This window comes from Kogia breviceps, chromosome 7 (assembly GCF_026419965.1).
Source record: "Kogia breviceps isolate mKogBre1 chromosome 7, mKogBre1 haplotype 1, whole genome shotgun sequence".
Classification (NCBI taxonomy): domain Eukaryota; kingdom Metazoa; phylum Chordata; class Mammalia; order Artiodactyla; family Physeteridae; genus Kogia; species Kogia breviceps.
The window spans coordinates 43,683,045-43,704,504 of record NC_081316.1 but is presented as its reverse complement, the minus strand read 5'-3'; the positions used below and the strand labels follow the sequence as shown (position 1 = coordinate 43,704,504).

General features: G+C 35.1%; 1 protein-coding gene across 4 annotated transcripts in view; it reads left to right on the top strand.

Moving 5' to 3' along the window:
- CNTN5 (contactin 5) overlaps positions 1-21,460 on the top strand; it is a 1,356,013-nt gene that overhangs the window by 828,055 nt on the left and 506,498 nt on the right. For all 4 annotated transcript variants that reach the window (XM_067038233.1, XM_067038231.1, XM_067038232.1 and 1 more), the window contains one exon: positions 20,997-21,218. In XM_067038233.1, the coding sequence (XP_066894334.1) occupies positions 20,997-21,218 (222 nt within the window). The remainder of the gene's footprint in view (positions 1-20,996; positions 21,219-21,460) is intronic.

The following is a 21,460-nucleotide window of genomic DNA, read 5'->3' as shown; positions in this document are numbered from 1 at the left end:
ACCTGCTGAGACTGAACCAGGAAGAAATAGAAAATATGAACAGACAAATCAAAAGCACTGAAATTGAAACTGTGATTAAAAATCTTCCAACAAACAAAAACCCAGGACCAGATGGCTTCACAGGCGAATTCTATCAAACATTTAGAGAAGAGCTAACACCTATCCTTCTCAAACTCTTCCAAAAGATAGCAGAGGGAGGAACACTCCCAAACTCTTTCTATGAGGCCACCATAACCCTGATACCAAAACCAGACAAAGACGTCACAAAGAAAGAAAACTACAGGCCAATATCACTGATGAACATAGGTGCAAAAATCCTCAACAAAATATTAGCAAACAGAATCCAACAGCACATTAAAAGGATCATACAAAGGATCAAGTGGGGTTTATTCCAGGAATGCAAGGAATGCAAGGAATGCAAATCAATCAACGTGATACACCATATCAACAAACTGAAGGAGAAAACCATATGATCATCTCAATAGATGCAGAGAAAGCTTTTGACAAAATTCAACACCGATTTCTGATAAAAACCTTGCAGAAAGTAGGCATAGAGGAAACTTTCCTCAACAGAATAAACGCCATATATGACAAACCCACAGCCAGCATCATTCTCAATGGTGGAAAAACTGAAACCATTTCCACTAAGATCAGGAACAAGACAAGGTTGCCCACTCTCACCACTCTTATTCAACACAGTTTTGGAAGTTCTAGCCACAGCAATCAGAGAAAAAAAAGAAATAAAAGGAATCCAAATCGGAAAAGAAGTAAATATGTCACTGTCTGCAGATGACATGATACTATATAGAGAGAATCATAAGGATGCTACCAGAAAACTACTAGAGCTAATCAATGAATTTGGTAAAGTAGCAGGATACAAAATTAATGCACAGAAATTTCTGGCATTCTTATACACTAGTGATGAAAAATCTGAGAGTGAAATTAAGAAAACACTCCCATTTACCATTGCAACAAAAAGAATAAAATATCTAGGAATAAACCTACTTAAGGAGACAAAAGACTTGTATGTAGAAAACTATAAGACACTGATGAAAGAAATTAAAGATGATACAAATAGGTGGAGAAATATACCATGTTCTTGGATTGGAAGAATCAACATTGTAAAAATGACTCTACTACCCAAAGCAATCTACAGATTCAATGCAATCCCTATCAAATTACCACTGGCATTTTTTACAGAATTAGAAAAAAAAAATTTCACAATTTGTATGGAAACACAAAAGACCCTGAATAGCTAAAGCTATCTTGAGAACGAAAAATGGAGCTGGAGGAATCAGGCTCCCTGACTTCAGACTCTACTACAAATCTACAGTAATCAAGACAGTATGGTACTGGCACAAAAACAGAAATATAGATCAGTGGAACAGGATAGAAAGCCCAGAGATAAACCCACACACATATGGTCACCTTATCTTTGATAAAGGAGGCAAGAATATACATTGGAGAAAAGACAGCCTCTTCAATAAGTGGTGCTGGGAAAACTGGACAGCTACCTGTAAAAGTATGAAATTAGAACACTCCCTAACACCACACACAAAAATAACTCAAAATGGGTGAAAGACCTAAATGTAAGGCCAGACACTATCAAATTCTTAGAGGAAAACATAGGCAGAACACTGTATAACATAAACCACAGCAAGATCCTTTTTGACCCATCTCCTAGAGAAATGGAAATAAAAAGAAAAATAAACAAATGGGACCCAATGAAACTTAAACGCTTTTGCACAGCAAAGGTTACCATAAACAAGACCAAAAGACAACCCTCAGAATGGGAGAAGATATTTGCAAATGAAGCAACTGACAAAGGATTAATATCCAAAATTTATAAGCAACTCATGCAGCTCAATAACAAAAAAAAGAAACAACCCAATCCAAAAATGGGCAGAAGAACTAAATAGACATTTCTCTAAAGAAGATTTACAGATTGCCAACAAACACATGAAAGAATGCTCAACATCATTAATCATTAGAGAAATGCAAATCAAAACTACAATGAGATATCATCTCACACCAGGCAGATTGGCCATCATCAAAAACTCTGTAAACAATAAATGCTGGAGTGGGTGTGAAGAAAAGGGAACCCTCTTGCACTGCTGGTGGGAATGTAAATTGATACAGCCACTATGGAGAACAGTATGGAGGTTCCTTACAAAGCTAAAAATAGCACTACCATACGACCCAGCAATCACACTACTGGGCATATACCCTGAGGAAACCATAATTCAAAAAGAGTCATGCACCAAAATGTTCATTGCAGCTCTATTTACGATAGCCAGAACATGAAAGCAATCTAAGTGTCCATCAACAGATGAAGGGATAAAGAAGATGTGGCACATATATACAATGGAATATTACTCAGCCATAAAAAGAAATGAAACTGAGTTATTTGTAATGAGGTGGATAGACCTGGAGTATGTCATACAGAGTGAAGGAAGTCAGAACAAGTAAAAGAACTATTGTATACTAACACATATGTATGGAATCTAAGGAAAAAAAGTCATGAAGAGATTAGTGGTAGGACGGGAATAAAACACAGACCTACTAGAGCATGGACTTGAGGATATGGGGAGTGGGAAGGGTAAGCTGTGATGAAGTGAGAAAGTGGCAGGGACATATATACTACCAAATGTAATTTAGATAGCTAGTGGGAAGCTGCCGCATAGCACAGGGAGATCACCTCTGTGCTTTGTGACCACCTAGAGGGGTGGGGTAGGGAGGGTGGGAGAGAGGGTGACGCAAGAGGGAAGAGATATGGGAACATATGTATATGTATAACTGATTCACTTTGTTGTAAAGGAGAAACTAACACACGATTGTAAAACAGTTATACTCAAATAAATATGATAAAAAAAAAGAATCATGGAAGAGAAATCACAACTCAATAGGGAAAAAAATGATAACTATTTTATAAAACGTTCAATAAGGAAATATGTTCATATGAAAAAATGAAGCATATAACTCATAACCAAAATGCATGTCTAAGCAATTGATGAAATCGGATTTTCCACTATCATATTTAAAAGGATAATTAACATTGCAATCGTTTGATAAAATGGAATAAAAATACTAAAATGAAATGTTAAAAATTCCTGCTGTCTTATGATGCTAGCCAGAGTATAATTAAGTCAAATCTCCGAGAAAAAAATCCTAGCCAGAACTATTTTCATATTCAGAAATCCCACCTCTATGATGTTCTTCTAAGGAAATTATTAGTCACACAAAGATTTATGTACAAAGATATTCCTGCATTACTATACAGAGATCCCCTGCTTTGAGAAAGTTCGCTTTATGCCACTTTGCTTTTACAAAAGACTTAACATTACTAGTTGTTTTCACTAGCAGAAAAGATATCTGAATTTTTTACTTTTGCAAAAAAAGTCAAAAAGCAAAAATGGCAGTCAGCATTTGTCTTGCATCGAGACTAGAAGTTATAGAGGCAGCGCACCCAGAGCGTTGAGAGTGGTACCCCCAAGCTCCTTGCCTACACTCAGCATCTTAGCATCAGGTCGCCACAGCTTTGAATTGTGTCTGTGAGTGTCTGTGCTTTATCTCGATTTGTTTTGTATATCCGTTAGCAAGATGTGTCCTAAGGTAATTGCTTCTTCACTTTACACCATTTTGGCTTATGAAAGGCCTCAGAGGAATGCTCTGCTTTCCAATAGCAAAGAAAACCTGTACATGACAGATAAATTAATCTAATCACAAGAACATAGTTAAATAAATTAAAGTAAAACACATAATTGGGAATGTTTTGTAGGCAATAAAATGATTTTGAAGAACATTTGTGACAGGATACAAAATCATAAATTAAAGAAAAATTAGAAGAACATCTATAAACTGATCTTAGTTGCCTTCAAACAAAACAAAAAGTAAGCATATGTTTCTGTTGATATATCTGTCTGTATCTCAAATGAGAAAACATCAGTGTCTCTTGGTTTTTGCAAAAGGTATACTTATGGGTAGCAAGATAAGAGATAATCTGATTCTACAGTGAGCATATATTTCTTTTATAATCAGAAGGCTTAAAATTAGATTTCATGGGAAACTTAAATACCACTATTCCTTTGAATCTGAACACTATAACTTATTCTGTAAGGAAAATGATTAATAAGAGAAGGACCCTTGTAATCCTGAAGGCAATACCAAAAGAATAAATGGTATTGGTATACCAAAAGGAATGAACACTAGAAGGTTTAGAGAGGTACCAGATGCCTATTCCTTCGAAACTTCATTCATATGTAAGTAAAACTTTCGAGTTGGAAAGTAGTTGAGTTTGTGATCTGTAAGTACCTGAGAGATAGCAGTTCCACACTTGGGAGTTGCCTTCTGGAAATAGAGTTTGCTAGATATTGAATAAGTGCCACAGATGAAGCAGATGTGGAGGCACTGAAGGTGAGAGTGACATTCTGAATCAGGCTGCAAGATTTTAGCCTGTCCGATGTCTTTATCATTATTTAACTCAGTAAATAGAACAAATGAGCTGTCAGTTAAGGCTAGAATACTACAACCACAGCAGATAAGTGAATTTAAGTGATTTGCAGGTATATCTTCTGTTAAATGAGAATTCACATAGCTTTGCTAAATTGTCATTGAGAAATTATCTTTTGAGCTCTTCTTTTAAGAAATTGCTGTTTGTTGTACAGTTTCCACATATTCCAGTATGTGCCTCACTAGCTTATGGTTACTAGGGTCAAAGCTGTGGTACTGCCTTTGAAGAAAAATTGCCTTATAATGAGGTCATTTGGGGACTTCAATAACAAATTCCCCTTGAAGGGATACCCAGCAATTTTTTCCGGTGCTAAGTAGCAAAATAAAAATCATGAACAAATTTCCAAAATGCTGATTTTCCATTTATAAGATATGACCAAAGCTCAATTCAAATTTCACATCTAGTGCCAAACCCTTTTTGATTGGTATCAACTGCATCTTCCTAGGTGTTCCCAAACAAGCTAGATTGAACAGTAATCCTATCATGCACCTATTTCAGTCTCTTTTTTAATATTGTGGTTTGTGGTTTGGGCATCACAATGAGACTGTGATCACTGGAAAGGCAATAACCATCAGCTAAAGAAGATAAACATGGGGATGTCTTTAACTGTAAAATATAAGGAAATTGACTTGCTCAGAGCAGCTGCACAAAGCAGGAGCTGGCACGCCCACCCAAGTGGGAAGGTGAAGTTTCCTTGGACTCTACTGGCTTCCTTACAGAGACAGATGTCTACCCAAGACAGTGCCCATGTGGAGTGAGGATTCCACCTGGCCTGAGAGACACCTTTATTTTCTTAATGAGGGAGGGTGTCATTGTACCCTCTTACTACTGTATGGCTTCTAGCCTATGCAAATGTAAAAATCACTTCCCAGGCATCCTCTATTTAAAAAACAAAAAAACTAAACCTTGCAAAGACATTTACTCAAAAACCGTGATTATGTTTTTATCTGAGTGTCTATCAGTGTCAGACTGAATTTTGTTCAAATTCCATGACTATAAACTGGTTTCCCTGAAATTTACGTTACTCTGCTCTTAGGTTGTAAGAACTCTCTGAAGGCAAAGATTATACGTTTTATTGCTTTATGTATTTCCATAGTTACCTTTCAATTTGGGATACATAATCGTTGATCATTTTGTATATACTGAAAAATGCTAAATCACACAAATGCATTATGTGTACCTATGTAGCCCTCACAATTCAAGATTATTCTTAGCTATCTAAAATTCCACTGATGTAATTGGCCACCTTGAATTCCATCATTAAATCCACAATGGATTCAGTGCATCCATGTTTTATAGATTCTAGGGTCTATACTGCATCATAGAAACACTAGACATATATGTTTACTTTTTCATATCACTGCATATAATGAAAACATAAATTTCCCATAGAATATTTTCAGAAACAGAAGAGAAAGGCATTTAGTGTTATAATTTTTTAAATTGTAGTATTTATTGTTAACTAATTTCAGCTTTATTTGATTTATTATTAAGTACTATCTGATCTATCCTAAACACACAGAGAATAGGAAGGAAAAGCTAATATAATCATTACAAAGTTAAAACTTCATGGAAACTTTATCCCAAACAAGAGGGAATTCTTTAATCACTAAATTAATTTGGTTATATTACATAACTAGCTCTTGCTCTTACTAATTTCCTGTGATTAGAAAACAGTATTCATATTATGAAATAAATATCAATTTAATTCAATCACACATTATGCTTTTGGTAATTTAAAGAAACATCATCTAAATACTATAGACTTTTTTTAAAATTTAATTTTATTTATTTTTTTATACAACAGTTTCTTATTAGTCATCCATTTTATACACATCAGTGTATACATGTCAATCCCAATCTCCCAGTTCATCACAGCACCACTCCCACCCCCCACCGCTTTCCCCCCTTGGTGTCCATATGTTTGTTCTCCAAATCAGTGTCTTAATTTTGGCTCTGCAAACAGGTTTATCTTTACGATTTTTCTAGGTTCCACATATATGCGCTAATATACGACATTTCTTTTTCTCTTTCTGACTTACTTCACTCTGTATGACAGTATCTAGATCCATCCACATCTCTACAAAGGAATCAATTTCATTCCTTTTTATGGCTGAGAAATATTCCATTGTATATATGTACCACAACTTCTTTGTTTATTCATCTGTTGATGGGCATTTAGGTTTCTTCCATGAGCTAGCTATCGTATATAGTGCTGCAGTGAACATTAGGGTGCATGTGTCTTTTTGAATTATGGTTTTCTCTGGGTATATGCCCAGTAGTGGGATTGCTGGGTCATAAGGTAATTCTAGTTTTAGTTTTTTAAGGAACCTCCATACTGTTCTCCATAGTGGCTGTATCAATTTACATTCCCACCAACACTGAAAGAGAGTTCCCTTTTCAACACACCCTCTCCAGCATTTGTTGTTTGTAGATTTTCTGATGATGCCCATTCTAACTGGTGTGAGGTGATGCCTCATTGTAGTTTGGATTTGCATTTCTCTAATAATTAGTGATGTTGAGCAGTTTTTCATGTGCTTCTTGGCCATCTACATGTCTTATTTGTAGAAATGTTTATTTAGGTCTTCTGCCATTTTTGGATTGGGTTTCTTTTTTTTTTTTTTTTTTAAGATATTGAGCTGCATGAGCTGTTTATATATTTTGGGGATTAATCCTTTGTCCATTGATTCATTTGCAAATATTTTCGCCCATTTTGAAGGTTGTCTTTTCATCTTATTCATGGTTTCCTTTGCTGTGCAAAAGCTTTGAAGTTTCATTAGGTCCCATTTGTTTATTTTTGTTTTTATTTCCATTACTCTAGGAGGTGGGTCAAAAAAGATCTTGCTGTGATTTATGTCAAAGAGTGCTCCTCCTATGTTTTCCACTAAGAGTTTTAGAGTGTCTGGTCTTACATTTAGGTCTCTAATCCATTTTGAGTTTGTGTATGGTGTTAGGGAGTGTTCTAATTTCATTCTTTTACATGTAGGTGTCCAGTTTTCCCAGCACCACTTACTGAAGAGACTGTCTTTTCTCCATTGTATATCCTTGCCTCCTTTGTCATAGATTAGATGACCATAGGTGTGTGGGTTTATCTCTAGGCTTTCTATCTTGTTCTATTGATCTATGTTTCTGTTTTCCTGTCAGTACCATATTGTCTCGATTACTGTAGCTTTGTAGTATAGTCTGAAGTCAGGGAGTCTGATTCCTCCAGCTCCATTTTTTCCCTCAAGACAGCTTTGACTATTCGGGATCTTTTGTGTCTCCATACAAATTTTAAGATATTTTGTTCTAATTCCATAAAAAATGCCATTGGTAATTTGATAGGGATTGCATTGAATCTGTAGATTGCTTTGTGTAGTATAGTCATTTTCACAATATTGATTCTTCCAATCCAAGAAAATGGTATACCTCTCCATCTGTTGGTATCATCTATAATTTTTTTCATCAGTATCTTATAGTTTTCTTCATATAGATCTTTTGTCTCCCTAGGTAGGTTTATTCCTAGGTATTTTATTCTTTTTGTTACAGTGCTAAATGGGAGTGTTTTCTTAATTACTCTTTCAGATTTTTCATCATTAGTGTATAGGAATGCAAGAGATTTCTGTGCATTAATTTTGTATCCTTCAACTTTACCAAATTCATTGATTAGCTCTAGTAGTTTTCTGGTGGCATCTTTAGGCTTCTCTATGTATAGTATCATGTCATCAGCAAACTGTGACAGTTTTACTTTCTCTTTTCCAATTTGTATTCCTTTATTTCTTTTTCTTCTCTGATTGCCATGGCTAGGACTTCCAAAACTATGTTGAATAATAGTGGTAAGAGTGGACATCCTTGTCTTGTTCATGATCTTAGAGGAAATGCGTTCAGTTTTCACCATTGAGAATGATGTTTGCTGTGGGTTTGTCATATATGGCCTTTATTATGTTGAGGTACGTTCCCTCTATATCCACTTTCTGGAGAGTCTTTATCATAAATGCATGTTGAATTTTTGTCAAAAGCTTTTTCTGCATCTGTTGAGAATGATCATATGGTTTTCATTCTTCAATTTGTTAATATGGTGTATCACATTGATTGATTGATTTGTGTATATTGAAGAATCCTTGCATCCCTGGGATAAATCCCACTTGATCATGGTGTATGATCCTTTTAATCCATTGTTGGATCCTGTTTGCTAGTATTTTGTTGAGGATTTTTGTATCCACATTCATCAGTGATATTGGTCTGTAATTTTCTTTTTTTGTAGTATCTTTGTGTACTTTTGGTATCAGGGTGATGGTGGCCTCATAGAATGAATTTAGGAGTGTTCCTTCCTCTACAATATTTTGGAAGAGTTTGAAAAGGATAGGTGTTAGCTCTTCTCTAAATGTTTGATAGAATTAACCTGTGAAGCCATCTGGTCCTGGACTTCTGTTTGTTGGAAGATTTTTAATTTTAATTTTTATTTATTTATTTATTTTTTTGCAGTATGTGGGCCTCTCACCATTGTGGCTTCTCCCATTGAGGAGCACAGGCTCTGGATGCACAGACTCAGTGGCCATGGCTTATGGGCCTAGCTGCTCCGCAGCATGTGAGATCTTCCCATACCGGGTCATGAACCTGTGTCCCCTGCATCGGCAGGCAGACTCTCAACCATTGCACCACCAGGGAAGCCTGGAAGATTTTTAATCACAGTCAATTTCATTACTTGTGATTGGTCTGTTCATATTTTCTATTTCTTCATAGTTCAGTCTTGGAAGGTTATACTTTTCTAAGAATTTGTCCATTTCTTCCAGGTTGTCCATTTTATTGGCATAGAGTTGTTTGTAGTAGTCTCTTAGGATGCTTTGTATTTATGCAGTATCTGTTGTAACTTCTCCTTTTTCATATCTAATTTTATTAATTTGAGTCCTCTCCCTCTTTTTCTTCATGAGTCTGACTAATGGTTTATCAATTTTGTTTATCTTCTCAAAGAACCAGCTTTTAGTTTTATTAATCTTTGCTATTGTTTTCTTTGTTTCTATTTCATTTATTTCTGCTCTGATCTTTATGATTTGTTTCCTTCTGCTAACTTTGGGTTTTGTTTGTTCTTCTTTCTCTAATTCCTTTAAGTGTAAGGTTAGATTGTTTATTTGAGATTTTTCTTGTTTCTTGAGGTAGTCTTGTATAGCTATAAACTTCCTTCTTAGAACTGCTTTTCCTACATCCCATAGGTTTTGGTTCATTGTGTTTTCATTGTCATTTGTCTGTAGGTATTTTTTGATTTCCTCCTTGATTTCTTCATTGATCACCTAGTTGTTTAATAACGTATTGTTTACCCTCCATATGTTTGTGGTTTCTTTTTACTTTTTTCCCCTGTAATTGGTTTCTAATCTTATAGCATTGTGGTCAGAAAAGATGCTCAATATGATTTCTATTTTCTTAAATTTACTGAGGCTTGATTTGTGAGCCATGATGTGATCTATCCTGGAAAATGTTCCATGTGCACTTGAGTAGAAAGTGTAATCTGCTGTTTTTGGATGGAATGTCCTATAAGTATCAATTAAATCTATCTGGTCTATTGTGTCATTGAAAGCTTGTGTTTCTTTATTAATTTTCTGTTTGGATGATCTGTCCATTGGTGTAAGTGAGGTGTTAAAGTCCCCCACTATTATTGTGTCACTGTCAATTTCCTCTTTTATAGCTGTTAGCAGTTGCCTTATGTATTGAGGTGCTCCTATCTTGCATGCATATATATTTATAATTGTTACATCTTCTTCTTGGATTGATCCCTTGCTCATTATGTAGTGTCCTTCCTTGTCTCTTGTAACCTTCTTTTTTAAAAGTCTATTTTATCTGATATGAGTATTGCTACTCCAGCTTTCTTTTGATTTCCATTTGCATGGAATATTTTTTTCCATCCCCTCACTTTCAGTCTGTATGTGTCCCTAAGACTGAAGGTGGTCTCTTGTTGACAGCATATATATGGGTCTTGTTTTTATATCCATTCAGCAAGCCTGTGTCTTTTGGTTGGAGCATTTAGTCCATTCACGTTTAAGGTAATTATTGATATGTATGTTCCTATTACCATTTTCTTAATCATTTTGGATTTGTTTTTGTAGGTCCTTTTCTTCTCTGTTTTTCCCACTTAAAGAAGTTCCTTTAGCATTTGTTGTAGAGCTGGTTTTGTGGTGCTGAATTCTCTTAGCTTTTGCTTGTCTGTAAAACTTTTGATTTCTCCATGGAATCTGAATGAGATCCTTGCTGGGTAGAGTAATCTTGGTTGTACGTTCTTCTCTTTCATCATTTTAAATATATCATGCCACTCCCTTCTGACTTTTAGTGTTTCTGCTGAGAAATCAGTTGTTAACCTTATGGGCCTTCCCTTGTATATTATTTGTTGTTTTTCCCTTTCTGCTTTCAATAATTTTTTTTGTCCTTAATTTTTGTCAGTTTGATTACTAGGTGTCGTGGCATGGTTCTCCTTGGGTTTATCCTGTGTGGGACTCTCTGCATTTCCTGGACTTGGGTGGCTATTTCCTTTCCCATGTTAGGAAATTTTTCAACTATAATCTCTTCAAATATTTTCTCTTGTCCTTTCTCTCTCTTCTCCTTCTGGGACCCTTATAATGTGAATGTTGCTGCGTTTAATGTTGTCCCAGAAGTCTCTTAGGCTGTCTTTATTTCTTTTTATTCTTTTTTTTTTAATCCTCTTCTGCAGCAGTGAATTCCACCAATCTGTGTTCCAGGTCACTAATCCGTTTTTCTTCCTCAGGTATTCTGCTACTGATTTCTTCTAGTGTATTTTTCATTTCAATTATTGTATTTTTCATCTCTGTTTGTTCTTAAATTCTTCTAGGTCTTTGTTAAACATTTCTTGTATCTTCTGGATCTTTGCCTCCATTCCTTTTCCGAGGTCCTGGATCATCTTCACTATTATTATTTTGAATTAATTTTCTGGAAGGCTGCCTATGTATGCATCATTTAGTTGTTTTTCTGGTGCTTTACCTTGTTCCTTCATCTGGTACATAGTCTTCTGCCTTTTCATCTAGTCTATCTTTCTATATAGTTTTTGTTCCACAGGCTGCAGGATTGTTGTTCTTCTTGCTTCTGCTGTCTGCCCTCTAAATATTATAGATTATGAAAAACTTTTGACAATAGTGAAAAAATAACATGAGAACTGTAAGAAGCTCTCTCATTTTTTTTTTTTTGCAGTAAAAGCATATATACTTCCCAGATTAAGGTGTAACAACTTTCATGACCTATCTGTGCATATAACTGAGTATTAATATTCCAAAAAGAAGATAAAGTTCTCCAAATCTGAAGTCATTATGACCTCAAATCCAAACACAGTGTACCTAAAAAGGAGTGATAGAAATAATTTAGAGCTATGTTTCTTTTTTACCCTGTAAGTATGTCTATTTTTCATTCCTATGTACAGAACACTAGAAATGCAATGCTGTTAAAAATTTTTTCTTACATCAGTAAGAAAAGTACTACAGTTTAGATGCCGTACTTTGGTGCTTTAAAAATGGTGAATTTCATCCTCTGCACTCCTTTCTTACTCTTGCAGCTAAAACACTGTAAAGTTTACACACTTCTTCTTGAAGAAAGTGCTGAGTTGAGACATAGAATCCATGTGACTCAGGCTCTATCAGACTGTCCTCTGCCATAGATGAAGACAACCGAATTGAAATGATGCACATTATTTATAAATTATTAACCAGTTCTAAATATGCTTCACATGACTGGCTTTGCTGAGGTGTTACATCCATCCTTACAAGCTTCATAAAACAGTAGCAGGCTAAAGTTGAACAATTAACATTAATTCTTATAGAAGAGAAGACAGTCTTAGCAATTACCTTGAAAAAGATCAGATATCAAATTTCTTTATGCTGACTTTGATGCCAAATTGAGTCACACTGTGGGCATGGATATTGTATGACTTCTGCTCTTTCTCTGCACAGTGTCATGAGTAGATGGTGGCACTCTTTGCTTCTCTGACTTATGAGCCAGTGATTAAACATTACTATTCTTCAGAACATCACATATCACTTGCTGCTACAGTTTACTTATATTTATAAGAGTTTAAATAAATATTTAAAATCAAACTAGAACTATAGGAAATAAATGAATTTATATAAAGACCTGTCATTTCATAAATTTTTGCTATTGCTTACCCTTGTTTGGCTATAAAAATTAACAGCACTGTATGGATAATGGACAGAAAACATTCAAATACAGAATCCAATAGTGATGGTGTAGTTTTTTCATTAAGATTTTAAGTGCTTTAAGTTCCTGGTGCATATGTTTTTCACACTTAGTAATAGGGATAGAATTCTGAAGTATGGTTGGTACCAGAAAATTCAGGAAATTTCAAATATAGTAAGAGATTAAATATTTTAAAATGTATCCTTTATCATATTGGCATTTTCATTTTTATTTATTCATAAATATTGCCATAAAATTCTAGTCCTGCTAATTCTAATCCATTATTTCTTGAATATTATTTACATTCAATAGCAATGTTACATCTATAAACTGACCTTTTAATTAATGAAAAAACAGTGCTACTAGTTCCAAGACTGAAGTGATGGCAATGTCATTTTGACTTAATAGACTACAATTTTATTAAATAATATAAGTGCAGTTGTCCTGGGTCAGATAATATTCAGGGTCATTTTATTAGGAAATATTTAATGAAGGCATTAATATTTACTCGTACCCAACCTCCAGCTGTAATTCCATGGTGTGAGAGCACCAGGTTAATTGAGTTTTATCACAAAATCTGTAGACCACTTAATAACTGTAATGCACATTCCCTAAGGTCTGATCTATGAGAAGTGGGAAAATAGAAGAAAAAAATGATTAATGTATAACTAGATTCTGCTGACACTTTCAGCATAGATATTCATTAAAAGTTTGAGCAAGTGATGAAGATTTCTCTGGAAAGAAATTATGAGTCACTTTTCCTTCCAAACCCTGAACAGGAATAGAGAAAAAAGATTGGTAAATATTGATTTAGCTGATATAAATACAAGAATTTATAGGCTTTGAATTTTCTGTAAATCTATCGTTTCCATCAGTGGCCACAACTTTTTCTTAGGAACTTACTCATGGGAATACAGCTGTCAGGGTAATAGAAGTCTAACTATTCCCCTCACATTTTTCACGCTATTAATTCCTCAGAGTAAAGTGAGTATTAAAGTTTGGTATTTATACTTTCACTTTGTAACCCAATCAAATCTAGAAGGAGTAAGCCCAATATTCGATTACATCCACCAGATGGGAATGTAGATTTGTGCAGCCACTATGAAACACTAAATTGAAAAGATATATGTACCCTTCTGCTTACTGAAGCATTATTTACAGTAGCCAAGATATAGAAACAACTTAAGTGCCCATCAAGAGATGAATGGATACAGAAGATATGATATGATTATATATATATATATATATATATATATATTACTCAGCCCTAAAAGAGAATTAAATTTTGCCATTTGTGACAACATAGATGGACATAGAGGATATTATGCTAAGTGAAATATGGCAGAAAGAGAAAGACAAAACTGTGTGATTTCACTTATATGCAGAATCTAAAAAATAAATGAAAAAATGACCAAGCATAACCAAAAAGAAACAGAGTCATACGTACAGAGGAAAAACAGGTGGTTGCCAGATGGGAGGGAGATAGGGGGAGGAGAGAAATAGGTAAGGAAGATTAAGCAGTATAAACTTTAAATTAAAACATAAATGAGTCATAGGTATTAAATGAACTGTGTGGGGAATATAGCCAACAGTTATGTAATATCTTTGTATGACGACAGATGACAGCTAGACTTATCATGGTGATCATTTTGAAATATATAGAAATATTGAATCACTAACTTGTCTACCAAGAACTAAAAGTATTGCAAGTCAGTTATACTTCAAAACCAACCAACTAACCAAACAAACAAACCCATATAAAAGGAGATCAGATTTGTGGTTACCAGAGGTGATGGGTTGGGAGAGGGGAAATTGGATGAAGGTGGTCAAAAAGTACAAATTTCTGGTTATAAGATAAATAAGTACTAGGGATAGAATGTACAACATTATAAAGATAATGAACACTGCTCTATGTTATAAATGAAAGTTGTTAAGAGAGTAAATCCTGAGTTCTCATCACAAGGAAAAAAGTTCTTTTTCTATTTATATGGTGCTGTATCTATATGAGATGAAGGGTGCTCACTAAACCCATTGTGGGGATCATCTCATGATGTATGTAAGTCAAAACATTATGTTGTACATCTTAAACTTATACAGTGCTGCATGTTAATTATACCTCAATAAAACTGGAAAAAACATATGCCCACCAGAAAGTAGTACAGGATGTTAATTAAAGTGTAGATAATATATATAGATATATAGATATATCATATGTTAAAAAGTACAGATAATATATTTATCATATATTGAGTTCTTACTGTGAACCAGGTAAAGCTCTAAAGTTCTAAGTGCTTTACGTGTATTGATCTATTTAATCTCTACAACAACCTATGAGGGAAGTATTATTGTTATCCCCCATTATAAAGACAAGGAAATTGGGGCACAGAGCCATTCATGTCTTGCCCAAAGCCACAGAGCTGCTATGAGGTAGAGTCCAGATTAAATGAGGCCATCTAACTTTGGAGCCTATACTACAGATAGGTTTACTGACAGATCCAAAATTCTCATTCAATAAAACGAGTGGCCAAGGTGTAGGAGGAAGATGTACACATCACAGCCAAGAGAAGAGATTTTGTTCCTAGTAACTCAGTCATGATGTCAGCAAACAAAAATAAATTGTTGGCAAGCTTCCTCCCAGGGCACTCTGCTTTCTTTGTTTTCCTTTTTCTTCATTATATGTATCATAGTTCTTGGTTTTATATATTTTAAGAATAATTGTGTTTGTTTATTTAATGTTCCTCTATTAATACTTTACTCAAGTGTAATCTTCTACAAATACTCCCAGATTGTAAATTCCATGAAGTCAGGAACCATATGCGATTTACTTGCAACTGTATCTGCAGTTCCCAACACTTAGTAGAAATTCAGTGAGGAAATGTTGAAAAAGTCAATGAATGCTGAGTGAGACGAGAATGAATTTGGGAGAAAATGATGTTTGAGCTTGCTGAAAGAAAGCAAGGAGTTATGTGTGGAAGAAATTCAGTCCAGAAGCCACTGGATTGTCACTTAGTATTTATATTTCACTAAACTTCTTTGAAATACTGGGTTCAGAATTTAGACCCAACCTACTCTCCTATTTCTTAAATAACCGTTCTTGAAGTGATGACTAAAAACAGATTCTGAACCCTGAGTAATATTTACCAAATGATCTATTTTCAGAGATGTCTTTTAGGACAGAGGTCAGGAAATTTTTAGGAGCTGAGGCAGAACCACTGAAGGAGAACGAGCAAAGAGGCATTACTTAGGAGAAGGAGTTATGAGACTAGAGTAAACGTGTAATTCATCTGGAAAGGAGTTGATGTTCATGAACAAGAGCATTTAAGAGCTAGTGTAAATGGAGAAGATTTTTTTTTACTAGTACACCAACATTTAGAAGTTGAAGAGACAAAGAAGAACTAGGCAAGGAAATAAGGAGTAGCCAGTGAAATAGGAATAAAAACATGAGACTGTAGTATTCCGGAATCACATGAAGAAAATATTTAAAGAAAAAAAGGAATGGTTAGCCATGTTACACACGGCTGATAGGCCTAGTAGAGTGATAATTGATCCTTACATTTAGCAGTGACCTGGTCACTATTAACTTGGAAGAGAGTCTTTATTGTGGAGTGGTACAGGCAAGGCTGCTTGGAATAGGCTCAAGGGAGAAGGGGAGGAGAGGAATTGAACACAATGGCCATCCATAGCTCTTCTCAAAAAGTCTTGATGTAAAGGAAAATAAATGGAAGAAATGGTAGGTCAAGGTGGCCTTTTTAAGGTTAGAGGAATTTCTGTACAGTTATGGGAACGATCTAACAGGTAGACGATGATTGATGCTGAAGGAGAGACAGAGAGGAATTTCTAGAACGATGTCCTTCAGGAGTCAAAATAGGATGGAATGAGATTCAGTGCACACAACTGACCTTTGATAGGTGCACAGACTATTTATCCATAGCATATCAGTGAATGCAAGGCAGGGTATATGAGTGTACATACAGGTCGTGAGAGCGTGTGAAGGACACTTTCTTCTGATTTCTTCTAATTTCTCAGTGAAATAGGAAGCACCATCATCAGGAGATCCAACAAGGTGTGGAGCTTGAGGACAGAAGATAAGATGTAAATATAAAAGTCCTGTAATTGAAACACCATTTCCCATTTATTTATACTAATATATCTATTTTCCAGAGCTGAGGATCCCCAGAACTGGGATTGTGGAGTGGGAAAATCAGAGATGTCAGAAAAAAAGCCTGGGCAGCTAGAACGGCATCAGGTAGAAGAATTAAAAATGCCCTTGAGAGAGGGAGACCTCACTGAATTAATAATCAGTTGCTCTCAGACCAGGAGAATAATGGAGGCTACCGGCTAAGTTCAGGGTCTTTACGTCTAATGCAATGGAAATGGCAGCTTAGGGGTTTGAGACTGTCTCCAGAGCCTGGAAAGTCCTCTTCAGCTCCTGACTCTGGCCCCACTTTCACGTACAACAGTGCATTGTATGTGAAGCAGTAAGGCAGCTTTGATAACTGCTGGGCATCCCTGCTTTGCAGGGCAGCCTCTCCAGACTGATCTTTTAACACGGTCTCTTCCCTTCCCTTCCCTTCAATGACATCCTACTTTTCTGCTTTTCCTCTTTCCTTTCCAGGTTACACTACCTCCACTTTTGTTTGAAATGTTAGTGCTCATCAAGTTACCATTTTAAACACTCTAGTTCTCATTTTACCTATTTCATTGGCAAATTTATCAATTCTCATAGTTTTTATAACTACCTATTTGGTTACCGTTTAATAATCTCTCATGAGCCTTTAGTTTACAGAATTTTATAATCAACATAAATGCACTAGAAGCACCTCTAGCTCTCTACCTGCTCAAAACTGAATTATTGAGTTTCATCTCAAGCACTTGCCTTTTCCTGCATTTTTAGCCATCTTCTTGTAGCACAGACCATCTTCAGTTTCTTACTTTCCCTTCCTTGCCTGCAATTCAATCTGTCAGTAATTTTATTTATTTCCTTCCCATACAAATGATCACCTTCTCAGTTCTGACTAATCTTTGCTTTTATTACAGTTTTAGGCTCTTGGGTAGTCATTTTTCCTTTTGTCTTAGTCCAAATGACACTTCAGCCAGAGTGATCTTTCTAAAATGCATATTGTTTTCTTTCCATTTTCACATGACATACCAGGTATTTCATCACTGGTCCCTTGATTAATTATCCAGCCTTACCTCTTCTCTCACCTGTATGCCTCTAACCCTGGGTTCCAGACTATTTTAATCTACCAAGTATGACATGCTGCCTTTCCTTTCCAGGTCTTCATATACTTCCTCCCCTTTGTATAGAATATCTTTCTTTTCCTACACAGAGTCTTGCTGAGCTAATAGCTAACAGGCTTTCAAGGCTCAGTTTGGATAATATTTCATCTGAAAATCATTTTCTGATGTCTCTAGGCTGAATGAGAGGATTCTTCAGCTGTGGATGAGAGTCCATATGTTCCTGAATTTACTTTTCTCTCACACTAAAGTTGCACACACAGTTATCTTTCTTCTCCACTAGATCATAAGCTCCTTGAAGGCTGAGGCAATACAATTTTCTCTCAGAATCCATGAGGCAATGGTTCCAAGACTCCTTTGGATACCAAGATCTGAGGATGCTCAAGGCCCTTGTATAAAATGGCTTAGTATTTTCATATAACCCACACACATCCTCCTGAATACTTTAAATCACCTCTAGATTATTTATAATACCTACTACAATGTAAATATTATATAAATAGTTGTTGGTGTGCAGCAAATTCAAGTTTTGCTTTTTGGAACTTCCTGGAAATTTTTTTCCCTGAATATTTTTGATTTGTGGTTGGTTGAATCTGTGGATGCAGAATCTGCAGATATGAAGGGACAACTATATTTGTTCATCCTTGTATCCCTCTCACTTATCCCCTACTGAGTTCTCATTACATGCTTTTTGAATACATGAATGAATGAATAAATTGTTAGATTTCTAGTAGCAGCTTTGGAGTCACTTTAATTGATGAAAAAGTAATTTCTACAGTGACAGATGCAACTGATTACATGGCAGATGAAATCCTGTTGTGAAACACAACAACAAAATCCTAATTTGGTTCATCTCTAATTACATGGAGTGTCATAAGCCAATTATTGTACCACTTGGACAGTATGCATTTTGTTTATATATATATATATATGTATATATATATATATATATATATATATATATATATATATATATATATATATATTACAAGCATGATCCTGGCTTTTTTGAACCTCATTATGACCTTTCTAGTTTTCCATTGATTATCCTTATCTAGCTTTAAGAACTATAAGCCACATTCTCATACTCCATTTTAATTTTAAACACTAGCATGAGACAGTTCTTTTTTTCTTTTTTATATGAGCAAGATAGGCAGTTAAGCAAAAGCAACAGACTGCACAGAGAAATTAGTAGGTTCAGAGACTACAAGTACAAACTACCTTAAAGGAAACTCATTCCCTTTTCATTACCTTACAGCTCTAGGTGCCAAAACTTGCACTTAATTTCAGGTTTTAAAGGAGATTTTATGTCTACCCATAATCTGTTTTCATATAGTTTTCCCAGGAGAGCCTAGCTATTTTCAGTTAAAATTGATCCACCTTTACCAGACTTGTGGTTGAACACAAAGACTAAAGGACATGAATCTCTTAATAGCTCCTGATGGGATTGGACTACATATATAATGTTCACTTTAAAGGTGGAGTGCATCTAAAAATATACCTTTTTGAGTTTCAGAGAAATCATATTTACAATTTCACAGAACAGAATATGTTAAATTTGATTTGATGCTTAACACCTAAAGGGTTATTTTCAAATCACAGAAATGCTTCATGCATTCCAAAATATCTCTATGAGACAGGATAATGATTCTAAATAATCTTAATTGTGAGAAAGCTTACTCACAAATATAAATTATTTTTTATCCAAAATTAAATTAACATCCATTAAGTTGAAATGTCAAATACCCTGACCAAAAATGTCTGACTCCTAAAAGTATTTCCAAAATCAATGAATTGTCGAATACAGCCGATATTAGATATAGAAAAAATCCAATTCTTAAATGATTTTTAGAATTCATTATAATTAGTGTGTGTTTTTAAACGTTTGATCTGTACAACAAACTGACTTCCCTGTGGTCCTAAAGGAGAGTCAGTACAATCTACTTCAGGCACTATGCATACCTTTTCTAATGAAAAATCTTAGAAATTAAAGTAAAATATGGGTAATACATTTCTCAATAATCATTAATTAAGGATAGGAATTTCATAATAGTATTCCTACTTAATAATATTGTTATATAGAATATATATAACAAACTCTACAAAACAAATTCCATCTATTTTTCTTTACATTCCATAATGAATTTGACTGCTTTTCAAGAACATGAGGCATAACTTACAGTCTAGTGCAAATATATATCCTTCATTAGACAGATTTCCTACTATATGATAAATTTTAGGTGATGAAGATCCAATCTATATTTGTAGAATGTAATTGATAATGCTGTTTTCCTCTTTTTCTCATTTTTAAATAATAAAGAACTGATTTAATGTGTGTGAATGGATATTTTAATATTAAGACCAAATATTCCTGACAAAGAAAATAAATGAAATTTGGATGGATTGTGTCCTTCTTCCCTCACTTCCTTTCTTACTTCTATCCTTCATTCCTCCTTTCCGTCCTTCCTTTTTCTCTTTTCCTTCCTCCTTACCTTTTCTTTTTTTAAAAAATTAATTAATTTATTTATTTTTGGCTGCATTGGGTCTTCATTGCTGCGTGTGGGCTTTCTCTATTTGAGGCAAGCAGGGGCTACTCTTTGTTGTGGTGCACGGGCTTCTCATTGCGGTGGCTTCTCTTGTTGCGAGCACGGGCTCTAGGTGTGCAGGCTCCAGTAGTTGTGGCAGGTGGGCTCAGTAGTTGTGGCACATGGGCTTAGTTGCTCTGAGGCATGTGGGATATTCCCGGCCCAGGGCTCAAACCCGTGTACCTTGCATTGGCAGATGGATCCTAACTATTTTGCCACCAGGGAAGTCCCTCCTTTCCTTTCTTTTCATTCCTCCTTCATGTCTTTTTTCTCCCTTTCTTTCTTGCAAAACACCAACTTTATAACTAGTAGAGTTTTCAGAAAGTGTTTTAAAATATATTTTTAATATTTTATTTTTTTCATTCCCACTGTAGTTTGCATTTTGTTGCATCTCCATGGGAGATTTTCAACAATGTCTTCAGAAGAAAAATTTTCATTAAAAAAAACAGTTTCCTCAGAATTCACTTTTCATTATTATTATTATTATTTTTTTACAGAATATTCTGGAACTCATCCTGGTCTCCCTACTTCATATGCTACTTTGCTAAGAATTAAGAAGAGTTCATCTTCATCCCCCTATGGTTCAAAGACTAGACCACAGTACAGCAGTTCTCCATTAGGAACACTGAGTGTTTCTTCACCGAGCTGGCGAGGGGCAGCTCAACATTATTATTCCCCCATCAATCTTTATCATTCCTCAGATGCCTTCAAACAAGATGGTAAGTGTCAAAAGAAAATTGCACCTGTTGGAGTTAAGCAGGGAAAAAAGACTTTATTCAAGACTATTGCAGTAGGAGTTAAGCCTATTGCAATAGAGGAGAGAGGTTAAACTCAACTGTGAAACAGAAAGTGTGTTTTTAAGATCTGGAAAGGTAGAGGACATTAAGGAGGAGTTTGGCCAGTGTGGTAAGGCCATCTGTGTTTACTAATTGGTGCTTATTGAAGTTAGCCTCTTACCAAC